Source organism: Crocodylus siamensis, chromosome 14 (assembly GCF_052110815.1).
Source record: "Crocodylus siamensis isolate JL-2025a chromosome 14, ASM5211081v1, whole genome shotgun sequence".
NCBI lineage: Eukaryota > Metazoa > Chordata > Crocodylia > Crocodylidae > Crocodylus > Crocodylus siamensis.
In genome coordinates this window covers 18,972,318-18,993,802 of record NC_143408.1, presented here as the reverse complement: position 1 = coordinate 18,993,802, position 21,485 = coordinate 18,972,318, and the positions used below count along the sequence as shown (strand labels likewise).

At 42.1% G+C, this 21,485-nt stretch overlaps 1 protein-coding gene across 4 annotated transcripts in view; it reads right to left on the bottom strand.

Annotated features, from left to right (window-relative positions):
- Positions 1–21,485, bottom strand: part of PRDM10 (PR/SET domain 10) — a 69,302-nt gene that overhangs the window by 10,062 nt on the left and 37,755 nt on the right. For all 4 annotated transcript variants that reach the window (XM_090027573.1, XM_090027576.1, XM_090027574.1 and 1 more), the window contains 8 exons: positions 19,810–20,037; positions 10,485–10,832; positions 8,295–8,450; positions 6,505–6,684; positions 5,251–5,361; positions 3,813–4,013; positions 2,551–2,694; positions 21–191 (listed from right to left, as the gene is read on the bottom strand). In XM_090027573.1, coding sequence (XP_089883699.1) covers positions 21–191; positions 2,551–2,694; positions 3,813–4,013; positions 5,251–5,361; positions 6,505–6,684; positions 8,295–8,450; positions 10,485–10,832; positions 19,810–20,037 — 1,539 coding nt within the window. The remainder of the gene's footprint in view (positions 1–20; positions 192–2,550; positions 2,695–3,812; positions 4,014–5,250; positions 5,362–6,504; positions 6,685–8,294; positions 8,451–10,484; positions 10,833–19,809; positions 20,038–21,485) is intronic.

Below are 21,485 nucleotides of genomic sequence, written 5' to 3'. Positions count from 1 at the left end.
GTCATTAGTAAGAAACCTACCTGGGCCACTTGCACAACCTGCAGCTGTATGTGCTGGGGCTGCTGCAGGCCAGCTGTGGACTGGGACACAGGGATGTATTGGATTCGCTGGTAATCTCCCTGTGGTGTTCGATAGTCTGTGGTGAGGGTCTGGGACAGTTCTGTCATTGCTTGGGTCAGTAAATCCGTTGTCTGGGGTGGGGAGAGAGAGACAGACTTCATCATCCAATATTATCTGCTGGACAAAATACTTTACATGTTTGTAATTATTTCAGGGCTCTGGAAACCTAATCTGAATCACTGGAAACTAATCAGTTATTTACAAGAGCTTACTGCACATGGAGCTCTGCTTAATTGGAGTCTGGCAGCAATGATGCCACTGGGAGCGCTTGTTCTGCCCAGATCCTGCTTGAGATTTTTAAATGTGATCATAATGCACAGAAAATACAGTTGTTATATTTGCCAGCTCTAAATTATTCTTTATGGCAACGGAAACTTTGTCTGCCCCAGGGTCCAATCTGTGCTTGGAGAATATGTTCTCCAAACCTATTTCAACTAACTTTTCCCACTGGAGCAAAATGTGTTACCTTATTTACAGAATATGAGGTAAAACATAACGTTCAGCTAATGAGATGCATTAAACCAGGAATAGGGTGAATAGGACAGGGGTGAATCTGCCCTATTTCAAGCAAACTACGGTCACTGTTATTTATAGCTTCAAAGCACAATCTTGCAATAATGGTTTGTGTGTGGATAATTGGTTTCTAAAATACTGCAGGGGAGCCGCCCTCCAACACTTAGTGCCATTGAGGAGACACAAGATCAATTATCTAGCCTCTCTCTTCACTGTCTTGACAGCTGGTATGTTGTGGAAGCCACAAGCTTAACTGCGGTTGATGGTGAGAGGCTCATATCACTCAACAGCACCCATCTGATTGATTAAAGGGTGCTATTATATTCACTCCACGTTGTACCGAAGGGAACTGCATCCAGTCCTCCTCCATCAGGACAGAGGACATGATTTTCCAAACTGACTATGTGTGTTAAGAGCACAGGTTCTCAGATTTTCACTGGGACTCGTGGTCCTAAGTCAGTTAGGTGCATTCAAAAGTATCATTTGAGTCTCCAGCCTATGGATATTGAGAACTGGAGAAACCGGACTTAGGAAATAAGTACATCCTCAGAGCTCTAAAAAATGGAAATATAAATCCCCTGGGAGAACAAAAATATAATGTAAAACTTCAATGGCAGGAATGATCTATAGCAAGGATATCAGATACATCCTGCAGAGCCACATCATCCAGTCCCCAGGGCCAGTCCAGGACCCTCCCCCTCTCCCTCACATGCCAGATGCAGCACCTGCTCTGGGACTGTGCCACAAGTGGTGCCTCCTCCGATCAGTCCAGGGGAGGCATCATATGCAGCACAGATCCCAAAGTAGGCACTGCAGTCCTGGACTGGGTAGACCACTGGATCCAGCATGTGGGGCTGTGGGGGAAGGCTCCATAGGTCCCTCACATGCAAGAGATTTGGTGCCTCCTCCGGCCAGTCTGGGACACACACTGCACGCAGAGTCCACCCTGGACCAGTTAAAGTGAGCACCACATGCAGCTCTCATCTGATCTGGCCAGAGTGTCCACTGCAGGCAACTCAATCCTGGACCAGCTGGAGCAAGTGCCACAGGCACTGGTTCTGGCATGTGGGGTAGGGAGGGTGCTGTGGGCTCAATCCAGCCTGCAGGGGCCAGCCCTTGACCATTCTTCTGGCCCAGGTCTGGTCCCATGCCACTCATCTGGCCACAAGGTCAGAAGAGTTTGATACTCAGATCTACAGCAGTGATTCTTAATCAGAGCTACAGTACCTTGAGATCCTTCCAGGGGTGCCCTGGAGTGCCACACAATGGGCACCTATACACATGCCAAACATCTGTTCCGATGCATGCTAATTAGCACGTGTTGGAACAGACTTGATTAATCGCGCTCCAGCAGCCTCAGTGTCCCCGCACTTCAAAATTCCAGCAGGGGTGCTTTAACTAAAGCTTATTGTATGAACTTTAGTTCAATCGCCCTGGCCGCCATTTGGAAGTGCAGGATGCTGAATACATGTGATGCTGTAGGCACTTTAATTAGAGTAGCTCTCAAAACCACTCTAATTAAAGCACTCCCACCCTCCACCCCAGAGCACCTGTATAGATGCCCAATGTTAGCACTGTTAGGTGTGCAAACATGATTCATAAGATAAACCCAGAGATTTCACATAGGACTCCAGAGAGTTAAAAAGCATTCTGGCCTGCTGTGGTCTTCCTGAGTTCTTTGCAACAGAAGAACTGCTCTATTATTTTTGTGTTATCAAAAAATCAAGTGAAAACCAAGAGTTGACATTCCAAGGTACGCCTTGAGTCTAAAATGGCCCCAAAATACTGATTTATAGTAATTTCTTGACAAAGTTCATAACACCAAAGTGATGGCGTCAATAAGTGCTTATAGCTACAACCCAGGATCTTTGGCTGTTTCACTTGCATTGCCCGGTTTAACATTTTTTTCATCCTTACCACAACTGTCTCTCCAGTGGTACTGTCAGTGGTTAAAACTGCTGGCGTAGAACTGATGACAGCTGCTGCCAATGGCGTGTGTATTGTGTTAGGGAGTTGAGCAAACTCAGGATGCTTCTTGCGAATATGTTGTACCATCTTGGTCTGTGGAAAGATGTAGAAGAGAATTTGGGAGCAGGCCAACAGATCATCTCTGATGCAAGTGAAATCAGCAGTTGTGTGAATCTTAGCTCTTTGCTTTGCCCAAACAATGAGCATTGTAATTCAAACCGTGCAATGCTCAAGGGACCAATGAGGAAACAAAAAGCACTGTGACTGTGTTTGTATTAAGCAGACCTTGCCTCAAACTTTGTGATTCTTTGAAATCCTTTCACTAGCACTGCCAAGTACATGTGCCAAGTACACACCCTTCTGAGATGACAGAAGAAAGTCTCTCTTCTGTCACTGACCCTCTCTTTCCTCTCTAACAACCTTAAAAAAAGAAATCCATTGCCTAAACAAATCTAGAAGTACATCTTTGAATAACCAGACCTGCGGGCAACATTCTCTAAAACAGCCCTGATATTCTGGATGACTAGCTTGGGATGTCTTCTGCCTATTTTGAGATGGGCTGAAAATCTGTGGTTGGAGCTTGTGGACGCCCATCATCTCTCAAAGTCAGACCCAGGATATCTGAACCGGGTTACCCAAAAGCGAGGCATTTGAAAATCAGAAAGCATTACTGAAAATCCAGGCAAATATTCAGATTTATTTTAAAAATTGGCAGAGGCATGAAATGCTGAGTGAAAGCCCTGTTTGTACCCTGTCAGTCTGCTTCTGGAAAACCAAAATTTGTTAGGACTCAGCCCTGGAAAAGGGGGGCGGTGAAATCACACTGAAACTCCTTTATCCAGGAGAAGCAAGGATTTTCTCCTCCAACTGAAGCACAGACAGATGGAGTACTTTACACAACCTCATACAGCAATTCAAGACAGAGCTTGGAATAGAACCCAGGAACCCCACCAGTTTCCTAATCTAACCACTAAACAGTCCCTTCCTTTGCAAACTGTAAATATAGTAAACTGCTCACAACTTTGTTAGCACTCAGTTTGAAATAATTTGTCTGACTCATGATGAGAGACCAAGCCCCATGGATTGATGGATTACAAGGACAATGACTAGACTTCACTGGGGAGGAGAGAGAGAGAGAGAGAGAGAGAGAGAGGGGCAGGGGGAAGAGAGGGGAGGAGCAGTGTTTGGAAGCAGGGACACATTCACTGTACCTTGCTACTATATTGTTTGGAACAGTGAGGACAACAGACTGGCGGAGTAGCTATTGTGCCCGTCAACTGGGTGTGGGTACTCAGCATGGGGTCTGGCTCGCCTGGGCCTGCCGGGCGTAATTTCCGGATACTTGGAGGTAGCGCAGCACCAGGGTGGTTTTTCAAGATATGTGCTTTGCGTTTGCTGGCACTTTTGTACACCTGCAGGAAAAATGACTGGAATGAGAGCAGTGTAACACTGATGGCAGTGCAGAAAACAGATAGCATTTGTTTGTTTCCATCCAGAAAGTTAACATGTCTCCATTAATAGGGATATTATAAAATATCCATATTCAATTGATATTACAAATATTTTAGGTTTTATCTATACACACATACATGCATACACACAAGTATCACACCTTTTTGTCAGCTACTGAGAGCAACTCCCTCTAGGGTGGAATGTGGAAACTGTTTGACAGTGTGCAGTAAATCAGTACTAAACAATTAATTCAGTCAGGAAGTGAGGAAAACTCTATTCAACTGATACTCTAAAGGGAAATGTCAGGGATTGGGACTGTAAACACCCAAATTGGAATTTGTCTAGCCACCGGGGATACGTACTCTTGCTTAAAGTATTAGAGACTTTTTAATAACCTTAAGTAATCAGCAGGACTCTTCTAAATCTAGTCTCATTAGATGTAGCATGGAAGCTACAAAACCCAACATAATAATCTTGTGTAATCATGTAATTAAAAAAAAAAGCAAAAACAAATAGCAAGCTAAACCAATCTGGGAAGCATCCCGCTAGGAACAGGGCTCTCCTGTACACCAGGGACTCTGGCATCGGTGATAGATGACAAGACATGCTGGGGCATTTTCCATGATAAATGAAAGCCTACATAAAAATGGAGCTCAGTGAGTAAGTTGCATCCTGAAAGTGTAAGTATCCAAAGCCAAAGCAAAGGAAGCTGCAGGCTATCCTGAATATTGAGAATCACTGCCATATGGCTAAGAAGTAGGCAGCTCCTAATAAAAGGATGTAGGCCCTGATTTTTAGACACTTGCAAGCCAAAAGGAGTAGTTGATGAAAATCAGGCCCACAGCCTTGTGCAGTGTAAAGACTTGAACAGGATTATACATATGCATATGTTCTACTAGATCAAAGCCATCAACAAAGAGATCTGCCACTGTATCCTTAAAACCTTCAAGCTCCACAGACTTCAAAAATATCCAAAACAAAGAGGAGAGAAACAGAACTAAATTTTCAGGTATCTCAGAGCATTTCATTTTCATTTCTGCTTTGCTAGTGCTGGCAGGAATAATGCTACTGGCCAGTTCAATTAGATATTTTCTCAAGAAAATGACAAGCTCTGCCAGATGTCTACACATGTAGACAAATTTGTTACACATAAGCCTATAGCTTTGCTACACTCTAATGTGTGATATTCTTACATACCTTATCACAATACTGACAGAAGTAATCTCTGTTGGGTTTGATGATGGGCAATGTTAGCTCTGGCACCTCTTCTATTTTCATGTCTGGATGTCTCTTTGATAAATGATTCACCTAAGAGAAAGAAAGAAAACAGAATAGGGAGCATGTTACAGCTGGAAGCTATACAATTGCCTCTTCTTGTGGACATGGGAAGTCAGTGTTTCTACAATGTCACATCCCACCAGGAAAATGCACTGTTGCTAACCAGCAGCACATAACTCATCTGATGGCACAGGGTTAACATACACTTGTGGTCAACTGCCGAAGGTTAACCTGGTCATACTAGATCCCATTTACAATTTCTCTGGCTGAAAGAACTGCTGAAGGGAAAAGCAACATTACTACAGTACACATTCCCTCAGCTGAATTCTCCCTATACACACTACCCTAATTCGCTTTGAGTCGGTGCAACAGAAAATCCTTTGTGAGATACAATTTCAAATGCTGACTGGCTGACTCAGGGCAGCACTGCAGCAGGGATCTGTAATAAGGTCCCCAAAGCACTCAGCCTCTTCTCTGGTAACCTCACAAGGAGGGCCAGATGTGATCACATTCATGCAGGATCAAAGATGAGAAAAGGAAGGGAATGGGCTTAAACTCCACAGGGCTGGGGGGTAAAGTGTTCTCAGCAGGAGATCCCTGGTTGTAGAATCCTTTCCAAGCAGGGATCATAATCTGCTTGAGTCCTCAAGGAATGCAGCATGAAGTCTGTTTGCACAGCCCCTTTTCTCCCCCACAATAAAAGGACATAGCTGGGAGAGGACCCTCACAAGAAGAATGAAAAGGAAAAAAAAAGGAAAGAAAGATAGTAGGGGGCAGAAGGAGGGCCCAAAGAAACTCCATTCAGTAACAGAGCAATGTACAGACACTGAATGATAAAGCCTGCATCTTGTTTGTAATTGTTCTTAATTGTATACTTGGTGCTCAGACACCACTATGATGGCTCGCTTATAAATCACAGTGCCTAGATACCATGATGACAGGCACCTTAGAGACATGATAGACAAGTAGACATGAAAGAAACAGATGTGATAAAATGGGAGAGATGGATGGATATGGGAGAGGGCAAACTAAACAGGAAAGAAAGGACATCTTATAAGAACCTCACAGTTTTTTCTACACCCTGCATTCTAATCACCTGAAAATCAGAAATTGTTAGGTGCAGCAAACCATTTTCTAAGTGACAAAGTTTATTGCTCGCATGTAGACACTGACCAGCATGCCTCTCCTCCGGAACCCCATCATGCACAGTCGACATTTGAACACAAAGCTCTCATAGTCAGTAGAAGCTATCCGAGGCTTGAAGGCTTTGGAGCGGCCGATTCGATCAGCTTTTTTGGCCTCTCGTTCTGGATTGTGCATTCTTTGCATGTGCTCTCGGAGCTTGTCTTTTCTCTGTTCAGGGCAACAGTGAGAAAGGAAGAAAAATGGTCAGCATTTACAGTATTTGTTTCTTAAGGGCTAGTGGCCAAAATACATCCTATATAGGGGTCCATCAGGCTGCTACAGAACTGATGCAGCACTGCATGCTGGAAACTTCTGCTTCTGCAGGCTTCACTGATGACTGTGGGACTCAGACTCAGAATTGCTAAGTTTCAGAACTCTTCATTTCCTGGTTTCTGGTCCAACTCCAGCTCAGGCTGATAGGGAATGAAAGCTGTTACCCAACTCATACTAATTTGGGGTTCTGTGCAAGATGAGCCCATAGATCTCAGTCCAGTTCCTAGTGGCAAAATAATCCTCATCACCTGAATTGGCACAAAAGCATAACTGTTGATGGCAGTGAAACTTGCCCCTTGAAGACAGAGCTGAGGCTTGGCACCTGTATTGGCTAATTGTGGACAGAGATTTCCAGGGCTAAATTATAGCATTTTTCACAAGTACATACATAATGGAAGGGGAAAATACCGTGGGAAACTGCTATTTGCTATACTTAAAGTAACAAGGCATGTGATGTTACTGGGGAGTTCTGTTTAAAAGCACACTATGTGGCTGTCATTTTACCTTCTTTATTTTTGTCCTACATTCTGCCTTACGATAACAGAAACTACTAGGGGTGATCTTACCTCTGTTGAGAATGGCTTTATAATCATAATACGTAACAGTGTAGTAACATTTTACACCGTTATGGACGATGTCATCTCCGAATGCTTTACAAGAATAAAATAATCCTCCAAAGATACCATAAATTCTATATTAAATCACACACCGTGGGGAAATCTGAGACTTAAAAGAGATTAAAAAATGCCTTGCTCTCAGCATCACTACTTATTACATCTTCCCAGTTCCGTTACTTTTCCTACAAAGTAATCCTTTCCTTGGCCAACAGAGATAACACCATTTTACCTGACCTTTAATTGTTGATGGTATGATTGGGTCATTTTAACTTTTAAAAGGTTGAAGCACCTGCAGTTTCACAATGACCAGACTGATACCATTATTCTAACCGGAAAAATCCTTCATGCATTTACAGGATTTTAGCTTTCCTTTGCCAGCTTCCTGGTGATTCAGCTCAGCTTCATACTGTCCCTTTAAAATGTCTATAGTCGAACTTCTATTTGGAGTTGTAATTATAGGGCTAAACATCCATGGCAGTTCATTACAACTTATTTTTCTTGGTTTCTTTGGATTATTAATCCATTGGTGTCAGTAAAATAGGCTTTCTAAACCAAGTAATGAGGAGCAGCACATTAATGGTGTTTTCGCTTAAACTATGAAATGAGCAGACTCTTTACAAGTAGCTGGAAGATAGATGGAGCTGTCCCAGGGATGTTAAACAAGCTTATTACAAGAGATGATATACAAACAACTTGTTCAGGCCAGAGCAGAGAGAATCATGCTTCCTTACAACTTGTATGCTTCAGTATACACATCACATGCTAACCTAGCATGTCTACCTGGGTTGATTGCTTCCATTTCCAAGATGACAATCAGGTTGACAAAAGAGGGAGAAAGCAGCGATCCACTCTCCCATCAGGAATGCCACAATCCATTAGGTACATTACCTTGAACTGCTTGCCACAGGTGGAACACAGGAAGTCCTTGCGGTCCGAGTGTCTCAGCATGTGGAGCCGCAGCTTGTCGGGACGACAGAAAGCCTTGTCGCATTCTGTACACTGGTAAATCTTTTCCGAATGGAAACTGCGCACATGTTTCTTCACCTGGCAGTGCAGAGCACAAGAAAGTGCACTCAGACATGGAGAGAACAGCTTGGGGAATGGTCTCAGGAGCTCTTAGCAACGGTAGGGGGAGACTAGGTTACTACTGAAGCTCTTTCCTTTGGACAGAGTCCATCAGCACGAGATACTGTACAGCCTTGAATAACAGTTTCCAAGAAAACGGGATTAGACAAAACAATTCCCTAGCGGTGCTTCAGAATCCTATTCTTCTTACATCTGGGAGATTTGGAGATGGGCCAAAAGAGTTTATACAAGTTTTCTAGCTTGCTGTAGTGCAAAAGCAGCAGTTTACCAGAATATTTAGGGTGCTGATAACATCTTAACAGATGATAACAGCAGAAAGAATGAAGCTTCCTATCTTTGTTCCAGATTATCACAGGCAGTTTGATTTCTTCAGGAATAAATTCTTGAAGGCACCTGCTATTGCATGGCTGGGTAACTTAAGGACAACAGAAAGATCCCTGACGAAGTGGCAAGGATCTTACTAGATCACCACCTTCAAGTTACCATATTCAGCTGATGCTTGTCCCCTGAACTTTATTTGCAAGGAATTTGAGAACAGGGAGTGATCCCTTTTAATCAGAAAGAATCAGATGCAGTTACAGAATACATGGGAATTAAGCAGCAATTCATCTTGAACATTTTCTTGCCTGGCAATTTCCTTTGCATATTTTGGGAATTCTTTGCCTCATCAGGCGTACAACATGCTTTTTAACAAAAGAGCAAGTGAAGAAAAAGCTGGTGAGGTTTGACAGTGAAAATCCCAGAACTGCTGGAGAACTAGATTTTTGCTGAAATCTTTATTTTCTTCCTGCTCTGATCACACATGGAGCCGTTTGGTATCTATATCTGTTCAACATAAGGGGCTCAGGAAGCAGACAATGATTCACAAAATGACTAGATTTAATTATTCATACAGCAGCATATGAAAAATTTATCTTTAAATTCCAAAGTAGAGCTGAAAACTAGAAAGAATTTGGGATCCTTTCACTTTCTTGATCAGTTTCAAAAGAAAATTTATGGGGGTACAGCTCATTGCGCAGTATAACTGCCTTATTATCATTTTCTGTCTTTTCCAGGTTAACATAAGCTGGAATTACTTTAGGATGAGGGTTCATATTAATAATTCCCCTCCTGTATCTTTTGTTCATTGGCCTTCTAAATAATGCTTCTCAGTTTCTGAATTTATCACTTTACTTAAAAATGAATTTCCTGATTTAGATTTAAGCCCAGGCAGCTTAATAAGATATCTACATCTTCTTTATTCCTATTAAATGTAATGAGCATCTTCAAGGTAGGTTTATATTTTTTTTCTTACTGAACAAGAAAATAGTATTTTTTAATAGTGTATTTCATCTTGAACAATGCTGCAAACTGCACAAAATAGTTACGTTACTCACTGCTCCAATGCAGCCATTTCTACCACAGAAAGTGGAAATGAAGAATCATAAAGCACCCAGCTGAAACTACAGGAGAAATTTAGGGAAACAGAATGTACTAAACTGCTCTGATTTACTGCACGGTTTTCAACAGTACCACTTTTGCAATGAAGGCGAATGGATAGTAAAATACATGTATATAAATCTATGTATGCGTATATACTTATGTAATACATTTTGTATGATATACAGATTTACCAAGTAGAGACAAGTGTCCATTCTGAGATCTACTCTCCAGCAAAAAGAAAAAATCTTTTATACCAGGGTCTTTAATGCCAGTAAATAGTCAGGACCTCTGCTTCATGTCCAAGAGACTCCATCTCCAACCATAGGACAATGTACACTAGTATCATGATGAGGTGTTGGCGATTACTGACTCAGTGAAAAGGCATCTACAAAATACTCTCCGTTTTCCATCCAAGTGCTGACCCAGGCAGATCCCGCTTAATTTGAGAGTGCGTTGTGACTTGTAGCATAAGCTGCTCTAAGGCAGAATGGAAGCTGTACCAAAATGGTGAGAATCATAACGCAGACCAAAGGCCTGGAAGCCAGTGTGGGTGATCAGCATGGCACTCACCTGGATAAAATCTGGAAAGCGCTTTTTACAAGTAGGGCAGGTGAAATAGCCATCATTGATGTGGATGGCCACATGATCTTTGAGCAAATCCAAGCGGTCAAAAGATTCTGGACAGAAAATGCAGGAGTAGGTTTTCTGGTCCAAGTGGAACTTCATATGACTTTCCAGGGCCCCACTGTTGATGAAACCCTTGTTACAGATGTCACAGGTCAGAGGGCAATTCCCTTCCCGCCCATGGAACCGCAGGTGCTGATCCAACTTGTCCTTTTCCCGGAAGGCCTTCCCACACTGCAGACATTTAAAGGGACGGAAGGACTTTCGGATGAACAGGTGCTGAAGAGCTGCATTCTGAAAGAGAAACCCAATAAAGCGTGTCAGCTTTAATCATTCTGGACATATTTTATGTACATAAGTCGTCCAGTTTCAAGCAAGCCAAGACAGTGATGAGTTAAATCTCAAAAAAGCCCTCCGAAGTAAGTGCCTATTAGCACCCTCACAGAGATGGGGGAACAGACAAAGAGATTAGGGGACACACCTATGGTTACTTGGAATTAACAAAAGAGTCAGGAACAGAACTCACAAATCCCACCTTCATCTCCCCTTCTCTAACTGTATTTGGCAGATTTTTTTGTACTGTAAACTAAATGTTCCCTATTAGCTATAGGGCTGCGCCCAAGAGGGGCCAGGTGTTGGCAGTTCCCATTTTCTCTGCTTTTATTTTCAAAGATTAGCCAACGCATCCAGGAACCCTGACACATGGCCACATCCTCACACGTGTCGCCTGTCTATGGTCCTGTGAAATTCTGTATCATTTCAGACGGTCTGTTTCTGCATCAGGGAACATGAGAGATCTGCAGCAACAACATAATGCTTCTCCTGGTGGAAGATGTTTGTATGGATCTCATGACAACCCAAGCGATCTCTTTATTACTAAATAGGAGAACTGTAAAAACATTACAGTAGAGGCAGATGAGAAGCCTCCTGTACAATGGGTTACGAGTGAACTACAACATTCTACCACTGAATGTACACCATGTATGTGTATCTAAGGCTGAAGGAGAGAGAGAAAAAAAACAACAAATGCACACATGGTTTGAGAGAGCTAAAGGGCAGAATTCTGTGGTTCACTCAAAGGAGCTTTTTTATAACATTTTCTCATTAAATCTATTCAAAATGCATTTTAAAAATTAACTTACTATGTCTCTCCTGCTTTTGTTCTTCCTTCTCTTTTCCTTTTCCTTCAATCCAATTTTTCTTTCTTTCTTTCTCCTGCATATCCTTTCTTCTCACCCTTTCTCCTTTTTCAGTGGCTGTTTTCCTTCAAGCTACTTTGTCTTTAACATTTCATAACTGGTATTTCTTTCCTTCTCTCAACTTCTAGACTAGATAAATCTGGAGGTGCTTTCCAACTCATGATACCTGTGTGGCTGTTAAAGAAGCAGTCACAGCCAGACCTGCAGCCTGTAGAAATAGCTATTTGCCTGCAAGGCCTGCATTTCAGTAGTGGATGAGGGCTTTTTATGCTGCCTAGTGGTAAATATGGGAGCATACTGTTTGCTTTTGTATGTGAAAGCCCATATCACACTGCAGCAGGAAGTTGAAATGGCACAGTGATTCTGCAGTTTCTCTCTTGGCGCTACTGAGATCAAAGCTTTTTTTTTTAATCCATCAAGGCAGGACTTCCCTTCCATTATTTACTGATGTCCCTTTCTACCTAGCTTCTCAGCCATTAAAAATATAATCATGCTGGTTGGAGAAACAGCACTAGTATACTGCTGGCATCAGTGTTTAAAGATGTTTGTTATTAGCAGACTTCCCCTTGTAGTGTAGACAAGGCCCTAGGAAACAGAATTCTCTGGCAGAGCAGTTTCTATTCTCTTTTCCTATGGGAGCTTCTTGGCTGGCATACACTGCTGTCCTTAGTGTTTGTCAAACAGCAGATGCTGACAAAGTAACATAAGAAGCTGCTCTGTTGGAATCAGAAAGCACCTTGGGAGTTACTTTGGAGTACTGGCTACGGATACACGAAGAAAATCTGAATAGCCCTCCCTGAAGTCTGAACTCCAAAAGAGCAACTCACCCTTTCATTCCAGTAGAGAGAGTATATAAAATCAAGTAAACAACAAATAGTACACACCTACAGAAATTTTTCAGCCCTGAAGACATTTCATGGCTCGAAGGACCCCTGGCAGGTATCACCATCTCTGCCTTACAGATGGGAGCACTGAGGCAAGGAGTGGTGCAGTGGTTTCCTCAAAGTCACACATCGACAGCCAATGGTAGTCAGACAGACCCCAAATACACTGACTCTCCATTTCCAGCTCTTACATCTAAAAATCAGCCCTCTTAAAAACCACCAGCCCAAATTTCACCCTGGAGTCATCAGGTCCAAATCCCTCCACACATTTACAAAGCAACAGAATCTCATGCTTGCATTTTTTTTGTTGTGTATATAACAATGTAGTTTTAAATACAAAATATGTAATTCTCCTTTAACTTCAGGCATTTATTAGGAAAACAAATACTCTAAAAAACTACAGTCCAAATTTCTCTCCAATACCAATTCTTAACAATCAACATAACAGCACTGATGTCCCAGGCCAAAGGTGTCCTGAGCCTAGGAGCCTGCGTGGTCAAGGTATATGAGTTTCCGCAGTCATATCTGGTTGCCTTTGATTCCCCAGCACTAGTGATCACTAATGATGTACTGTACTTACTGCTGGGTTGACTGAGGAGAGCCTAAACTCCCAGCCTCTAAAGCAGGGTGCACAATACCACCTCAAGTATACCACAAAGCAGGTGATGCTACTGCTGTGGCAGCAGATACAACTGGCCCACGTGCAGGGATGTAGCAAGTGTGTGCGCTCTCTTACTTCGTTAGGATTCTCTGACAACCCTAAAGCAGGCAGGAGAGCTAAGTCATGGTGCAGTCCTTCCTGGTCTGGTTCCCATCCACACTCCTCTCAGAAACAAACACACACAGGCAGTTCAACCTGCCCCATACATTTCTTTTTCCAGGAGACACTATACACGAGGAGGATGCACATGTGCCACAACCCTTCCCAGTCTGGTGTCACAACAAGCATACAGGGCAGTTTTACCTGCAAGCAGCAGCACCCATTTATGAATCACTGACGGAAGTTGAGGTAGCACCAACAGAGATTCTCACCCAGGGATGTTGCCACATTCAAAATAGTGGTAGAGAGGTGCTGTGACTAAAAAGATTGAAAACCACCGTGCTAGAGTCACAGCAAGATGTTTTACTGCTCTACCATTGCCTCCGTGATCTCACGGAGGATATTTCCAGTTGACACCAGAAAACAATCTGGACTACAAACATTGGTCCTTTAAGGCTTATAAATTCTCCTGTCTATTGCAGAGAACCTTGACAATAATATACCTTTTATTCACCATTTTTGTCCATTTCCTTTCTCAGCCCTAACAGTACTGAATTTCAGAATCTGAAACAATGATGACGCCTGGCATCTTTGTATCTTAGAGAGATTATAAAAGATCAAACAACACATCCTTACAGACAATCATAGATAGCTGCATTCTCCAGATTGCCAGTCAGGCTCTTCTTTACTGGTATAGTATATATAAGATATGATTGATAACCAAAATGAATAGCTTTTTACAAAAACTGTCAGGCTCATCTTAATTTTAGAGCAAAATTCTATTCTCAGAGCATCATAATGGATCCCGATTCAAATATTATGCTCAGCCCACATGCATGAATGTCTCTGTTGAGACAATCAGATTGGATTAACTATGATGTAAACACCTGTTCAGTGGGCAATGGATTAAGTGTTAACACTTAAATTGCTGTGTGACAACAAGAAGTCCCTTCTTCAGCCTCTTCTACAGTCCCAAGGATTTGAAGAGAGGATCCAAAAGTAAGAAAAGTTCCTTTTCTCAGCCATTATTTCCTCATCTGTGGAGAAGTTTTTATACCTTCCTCATGTTTCTGGTATGGTATATATAGTTGAACAATTGTGGCCATTCCTATGTTTATATGTACAGTACTATATGCCAACATCATGACTGTCAGAACTGCCTTGGAGACACTGTTCATTTAAAAGATCCTGTCAACTGGTTTCACGATTATCATTTAGCTTTTGAAAAAAAATACTGACCGTACAAAACCTATCAGTACAAATGTTCTTCTGACTTTTCCCATTTGGTTTTGCATTTAAACATTCCCTTTACACTGGGATGTAAACCAGTACTACTTAAATGTGTCAGTACAAAAGAAATTAGAAACTGAAAATTACTAGAAATTAAGACTGAAACTGACCGGACCAGTTTCAATGCTGAGTGGTCTGTCCAGTTATTTGCTGCAACTGTTTCTTTGTTATTTAAGTTATATTTCTAAATGTGTTGAAAGACATTTGATAATCATGTTTACAAATGTAAATAAATGATTTCTTTTCATTTACATTCAAAGCAGGTAAAAAGCAAATGGTAGAAGTCTATTAGATGTTTTAATTTCTCATGGTTGTAACAGAAAATGTTATTACCAACAAGGCTAAAGGATATTTTGTTTAAACATGACTTTTATGCTGGCTAGATGTGAACATTTCTCCACATGCCAGTTAGATTTTAAGGTTCCTTGTATTTGGTCCAATGTTGGTCACCTAAGTTACTTGGGAATGTTCCCCTCCCCTGGTCCCACCCTCCCAAATTGCATGTAGCTCCATATTCAGTATTTCCTAAGTAGATACTGTTGTGTGAAGTCAGAGAGGTTTATGATGGGATCTTTGATAGACTTCTCAGATGTTTGTGGATTGATATAAACCATCAAAATTAGGTACACAAAAGGGCACTGTAATGTTTGTATGACAGGCTGAAGCCCTTGGAGAACCAGGATTGAGAGAAAGTTTGTCGCTTGGTTAGACAAACTGTCAAACACACAGAGAAGAAGAAATTTCCCATTCCTTCAAAGGACTCTAGGTATGGACGGCATAAAACCTTTGTTTCCCTTCCAATTGGAGAATCATAGCTTTACAGCAGATGCAGAAAGGCCACCTAAAGCAACTTGGGACTGCTTTTAGATACATGGAGAGTTTGGGATGCAACAAAGGATTGATGATGTGTAAACAGAAAGATGGCTCTGCCACGGGTACCAGAAAGTCGTCTACCAGTGGGACAGTATTTTATCAATTAAAAAAAAAAAACCCAGCTAGTTTCAATTTAACTTAAATATGTTTTAAGCAACTGAATATCTGGACCAGTGGGAAGAGAACTAAAAAGAATGTAAATACTTTGTTACTGAGACAACACTCAATTTTGTGCATGGTCTGTACACAAAAGAGCAAACAAAGGACCATCAACAATGCAGATTCCATCCGGAGACATTATGCAGAGGTTGCACAAAATGACATGGCAGGCAACTTTGTTACGTTCCGTTAGGTTAGACACAGCAAAATAAACAAACCTACCTGCAGCTCCAACTGCGCAGGCAGCATTGGGGGAGAGAAAAATATTTATGTTATGAAATGGACTGTAAAACAGAAGATGTGACTGCAGCCGTAGTCAGTCTCCTGAGGGTCTATCAGGCAGGGACAAATTCTGAATCACTTGTGCGGGTTTTGTCTCAGTAAGAACTAGGCAGGGACTTTAAGGTTTGCTCTTCAGTTAACAGCTGTCTACAGGGACTTAAAGAATGAAGATGAAAGTCACAGAATGTTTAAGATCCAGTGTCTTTTCACCTTTTGTAGTCTCTTAGATACAGAGTTTAACAGTGATGCAGTGAAGACTGTAGTATCAGTGAGAATGAAATATTCACAGCAGGAAGGTAGGAAGGGTACAAAGAGTCAGACTGCTGGGAAGTAAAGGGGGATTTTTGTTGAAGTTCCAGTTTACAATCTGTGCCCCTATCCTTCAAGGTACCCTGTGTGAGCGCAGGTGTCCGCTCACATGGAACAACTCTGTCAGTATGGCCTTTTTGAAATGCAGTCCTTCCTGAGACTAGACAGTGGGTAATGAACACACTGAAGGCCACACAAAAGGTAGGCAAGAAAGATTTATTTTGGGCACGGACAATGATCTAATGCACCATTCTTACAAAGTGTGCCACATGGGATCTTTTATATTGACACAGAATAGACAAGACCTCAAGCTCTGATTTCAAAATCCCCAGAAGGGTAAACTCCAGGAACTCTTCAAAAGGCTGCAGGAATGAATTGATCCTATCAGGATGTGACCTTGGAGTTCCAGAGAGTCTCAATGTTTCAAACTAGAAAGCTGTCACCTCTGGCTTGTAAAGCATATATATTATGTTCTACCCCTTTCTGTTATACAGTAGCTCCTTCAGAGATAAAACTACCATCTTCACAAAATATATAGAACACTGCTGGACTTTGACAGGTATTTCCATGCCCTGCATTTATTTTGGCTACTGTAACACTACATGGTGACACCTTTCACAATGTGCAATGTCACAGAAATAAGTAAAACAGCAAGTGTCACAAGGAGGTTATTCACTTTGTGGGACAAACCTGAAAAGGTAGCATTCACTACTCTCAATGTGCGCCTCAGGTTCTAGACCTGCAAAAGTAAATCAATGCCTAAGCTGTAGATAAGAAACCCAGCAGGAGTGGCAGATCTGTCCAAGTAATGATACGTTTGGTTTGTTCTTCAACAGCGAGAATCTGTTTGTCCTCTTCTAGCATGGACCCAATCTGGCACCCACTAAAGCAAATGACAACCTTTTCACTGGCTAGTGGGCACTGAATCAGGACCCATGTCCTTTTATCCATAAGCAGAGCTGTGTGTATTTATGTCTGCCTCTACAGCTGCATTGTCCAGCATGATATAAAGCCACCTTGCACCTTACCAGCTTGCACAAGTCTGACTGTTCAAACACCAGTTTACTATTCCCATGTCCTGGTCAGCAGAAGTCACTTTTTATTATTTAAATTCAAAGAACGCTACTCCCCTTTCTTGCTGTTATAAAAGAATCACAAGTCATTACAAAGGTCAGTCCATTGAGTATGGTGCCATCAACTAATATTAACACATTGAAGATTAAATTGATCCAACACTTGTAGAAGTTCTATTCATTTTTTAATATTGGTCATCTACCAGGGTACCTACATATACATTTAATTTCACAGCACAAGAAAAGAAGACATAATAAAACTCATAAGGTCTGTGCCTAATAAAAGAACTGAAAGTCAAACAAGGCCCCTTTATCATTATTTCTTTTAAAATTCTGACTGTAAATGTTTGTCTGAAAATGTGGCAATTCTGCCAGCATGTTATGCTTTATTTGCTGCTCCAAAAGGCACAAGCAATTCACAATGTTTGACTTACAAAGATAAAATGATGGCCAGGACTCTCTTACTGTCCCTCACCCGTCGGGTCAGCATACAAATCATTATTATTTCTAAGCAAAAAAAAAAAAAAATCTGATCCAAGTAATCAGGCTATAATACAGCTACCTCAATCCAGAGCCCAGCTGGTAGCTGTAACTTTTTTCCTGTTCTTTGAAAACAAAGGACATTTCCACATTTAAAGCCAGCACTCCAGCTTCCCTTGGTTGGTTTATGACACTTTTATCTCCCCACAGAAATAAAAGGGTGTAGTGAGTTGTGCAAATATTTGATTAGCAAGTTCTGATAAATTGCCACAGTTCGATTTCAGATCTTACAGTTAAAATGTCCGGTGACAGTTCCCTAGCTGAAATCCTCTTGTAAATCAGAGAATGCAAGCACTGATCACAGTTTGAGGATAGGTGGACACCGTGCAACTAGGCCACATGCACTTCTGCCGGATGCCCCTGATTTGAAGAACCTTTGTTTTGCAATTATAGAACTCTGCTAACAAATTGCTGCCAAATGTGCCACTCTGATGAGATAAAGGGGAAGAGGTCTGTGATATAAACCTATCACAGAAGACTAACCCAGCACCTTGCTCATCTCCCCCGTAACCCACTTCCAAATTTCCAGGAAACACAGACTAATGCATGAGACAAACCAGCTTGCAATCTCTCGCTCTTCTCTTGCAAGGCTTCCAGGCCTTCTTAAATCTAGTAGTTATGGCAAACAAGTGAAACCATTTCTCTCCCCAAACCCAGGGCTGCAGCTTTCAGGAAAGAAATTGCAGTAAAAGAGTGAATCTCAACATGCGTGAGATTAGGCCCAATGCTATTTCTTATCAGAGCTTCAGCCACTGGCTCTTGACTAATAGTTTGCCCTCTATGTGCCCCTACCAGCCATATTCCTAGTGCTGCTGGTGAGCATGCCATTTCAAAGCTTGTATTGTTAATGGAGAGGACAATCAGCAGAAAGACCAGTTCCCAGAACATTGCTTCCACCTTGTTTGGCATCTTGGAGTTAAACTGATAGCATAAGCTTGTCGTTCAGAGACACCAAGCCCTTTTATCAGGTCCATACTTATATGACTGGCCTATATTATGCTCTCTGATATGTCACTGTAACTTGAGAGTTACACCACTGATTGTCTCACACACACACACACTGGTTTAAACTGAGAATAAAATTTGGCTGCAGTCTTCCAGGAGAATTACTCACTGACTCTTTTTTTAATCCCCTCTCTCTCATCTCCTAAAAATGAAGTCTCAACCCGTTTGCAGCTGTTCCCTTCTACAATCACAATTTTACACATGGAGGAGAAAGAAAAAAAGAATAAACCCATTACACAGTTATTGCTTTGGAGGATTATTTGCCTCAATCATTTCCCTCCCACACATAGTGGAAAAGCAGCTCCCTCAGTTAGCACAAAGCACAGGTTCAAAGCATTTGTTCCTGGCATGCAAAGTTCTTAGCCCAGGCTTTAATCACAAAGAGGGGAGATTTTCTGATTCCAACAAAGGAATGTTATCATTGAAAGTCACCATCAGCATCATCTGAATGATGAGAGACAAACTGGGGCGAGGATGCCTCTTTGGCAACAAATTCTAAAGCAAATAGATTTGTGAGACACACAGATGGTGCTCTGAACAGGCCATTAGTCCATGCCACAGCACCAGGATTCAGCCGGCTGTTTGGAGCATTCACACTTGCCAGCTTGGACAGACCACGTTTCTATGAAAGAATTACTGTGCTGGAATTGAACCAGCTCCAACTGATGACCAATTCTCACTACATCTCACGAGACACTAACTCATTGCATGAGGTTTGTCTTAGTTTCAGAACGAGGGAATTTGCTGGACGTGAGATGCTGTGCTTAGGATTTGGATACAGACACTACACCGGGGGGGAAAAGACCAGCCGCTACCAGCTGGCAAATCATGACTTCCACAAGTTAAAGCAGGGAGAAAGGGGGGGAAGGGGCAAGAGCCACCACCCTCTTCACTTACCCTAATACGCTTTGCTCGCCGCATGTCATCTGCTGTCATGGTGCTTTGCGTAGGCACCACGTTGTCATCATGCTGTTGCTGGAGCTGCAGTGGGTGGCCTTCTGGCTGTTGATCCAGTGCTGACTGCGTCTCTGGTGGCACTGGAGTCTGCTCCTGCTGTTCCAGCCCATTCAGTGTGGTTTGTCCAGCCTCATCAAACTGCCCCTTGCTGGAAAAATGCAGCAAGTCCTGAAATCGCAAATCATACAGCTAGTGATTATTCCCCCCACCCACTGAAAGAGGCTCTAATAATACTCAATTGGCAGGTAGTCAGACTCCTGCATATTCTAAATGATCACACTCATTACATGCAGGCTGTGTCCATACTGACATATTTCCTCCAAAACGTTCCATTGTTGCTAACACCAGTTTAGCTTTACTGACAGTATGCAACATGTGTAGCACTCGTGTAGACAGGGCTGCAGGTGGACACTCCTACCCATCCTAGCTACCATGTTGTCTCATGGATCAGGACGGTATAGCAGTTAAATCACAAAGGGCCTTCCCATGCTTGTACCCCTCCCATGCTGTCATCAAGGGAGATGAACCCAGATTAGGTGCAGTGGGAAACTCTAAAGTGAAATGCTCAGCATAAACGAGGCCTCCAGGGAAATGCAGACGGTATAGCTCTTGTGAAAATTATTTGCCAGTACCCTGCAACCTAGACCTTTTGATGTCCAAAATTTGTCCTATCTAGCAAAGCTGCTAGATATACCCAAGCAGAAGGAATACCCAGCGGTGTATAGTTTGCATTTATTAAACATCAGAGCTGTTTTTCTGCTTCCTTGCATCAGCTCAGAAGAAGCAGTGTTGGGAATGAGAAACAAAAAGTCAAAATCCACCCTCCCCCAGCTTCCAGTACATATTCTGGGATAAAAAATTCCAATTCCCGAAGAAAAAAAATTGATCATAATTCCATTTACTCACCAAATAACTAGGGAACTGTATGCAAGACAAAAGCTAGGTAATGGGAAACGAAGTGTGTGTTAGCTCAAGGGATTTTCCAGAAAATCTGTATTGCAGGTTTGGCAGAAAAGAAAAAAAGTAACTCCAAGAAGGAACGCATCCTGTTATGAGCCCTGAATGCTCAGTCAGTGGAGACTTTTAATCTGAGGCCAGAGTTCAAACCCTGGTTTGGGTGCTAAGGAGTTTTATGAGGAGTTACTGGGTGAAATTCTATGGTCTGTGTTATGCAGGAGGTCAGATTAAATGCTGATGAAAGACCCTCTGACTTAAAAATCTATGAAAGGCTGAGCAAGGTCAGTGTGTAAGCAGTGGATAGCACATTGCACCAAACTAAGTCAATACAAAATCAGCAGAGCATAAGGTCTTTTTCATTGTGCTCCAAAGTGCAATGATAACTGCAAATCTTCCACAGCTACAGGGCTCCAGAGTCTGAGAACTTCCCTGATGAGATGCTTCGCTATATAGGTTCCATCCCTCTGCCCCAGTAATGCCGAATAAAGCAGGTTCTTACCATACAGTTTCTATGCATGGATTTTTTTAGTAGAGGGTAGCCTTTCTATGTTTTGGACATACTTGGTGAGATTTCTCTGTGGTCACCCAACCTGGTGACTTATTTGCTAAACCAAGCAGGGTTGTACCTAGTATTACTTGGACTCTGAGGAAAACACTAA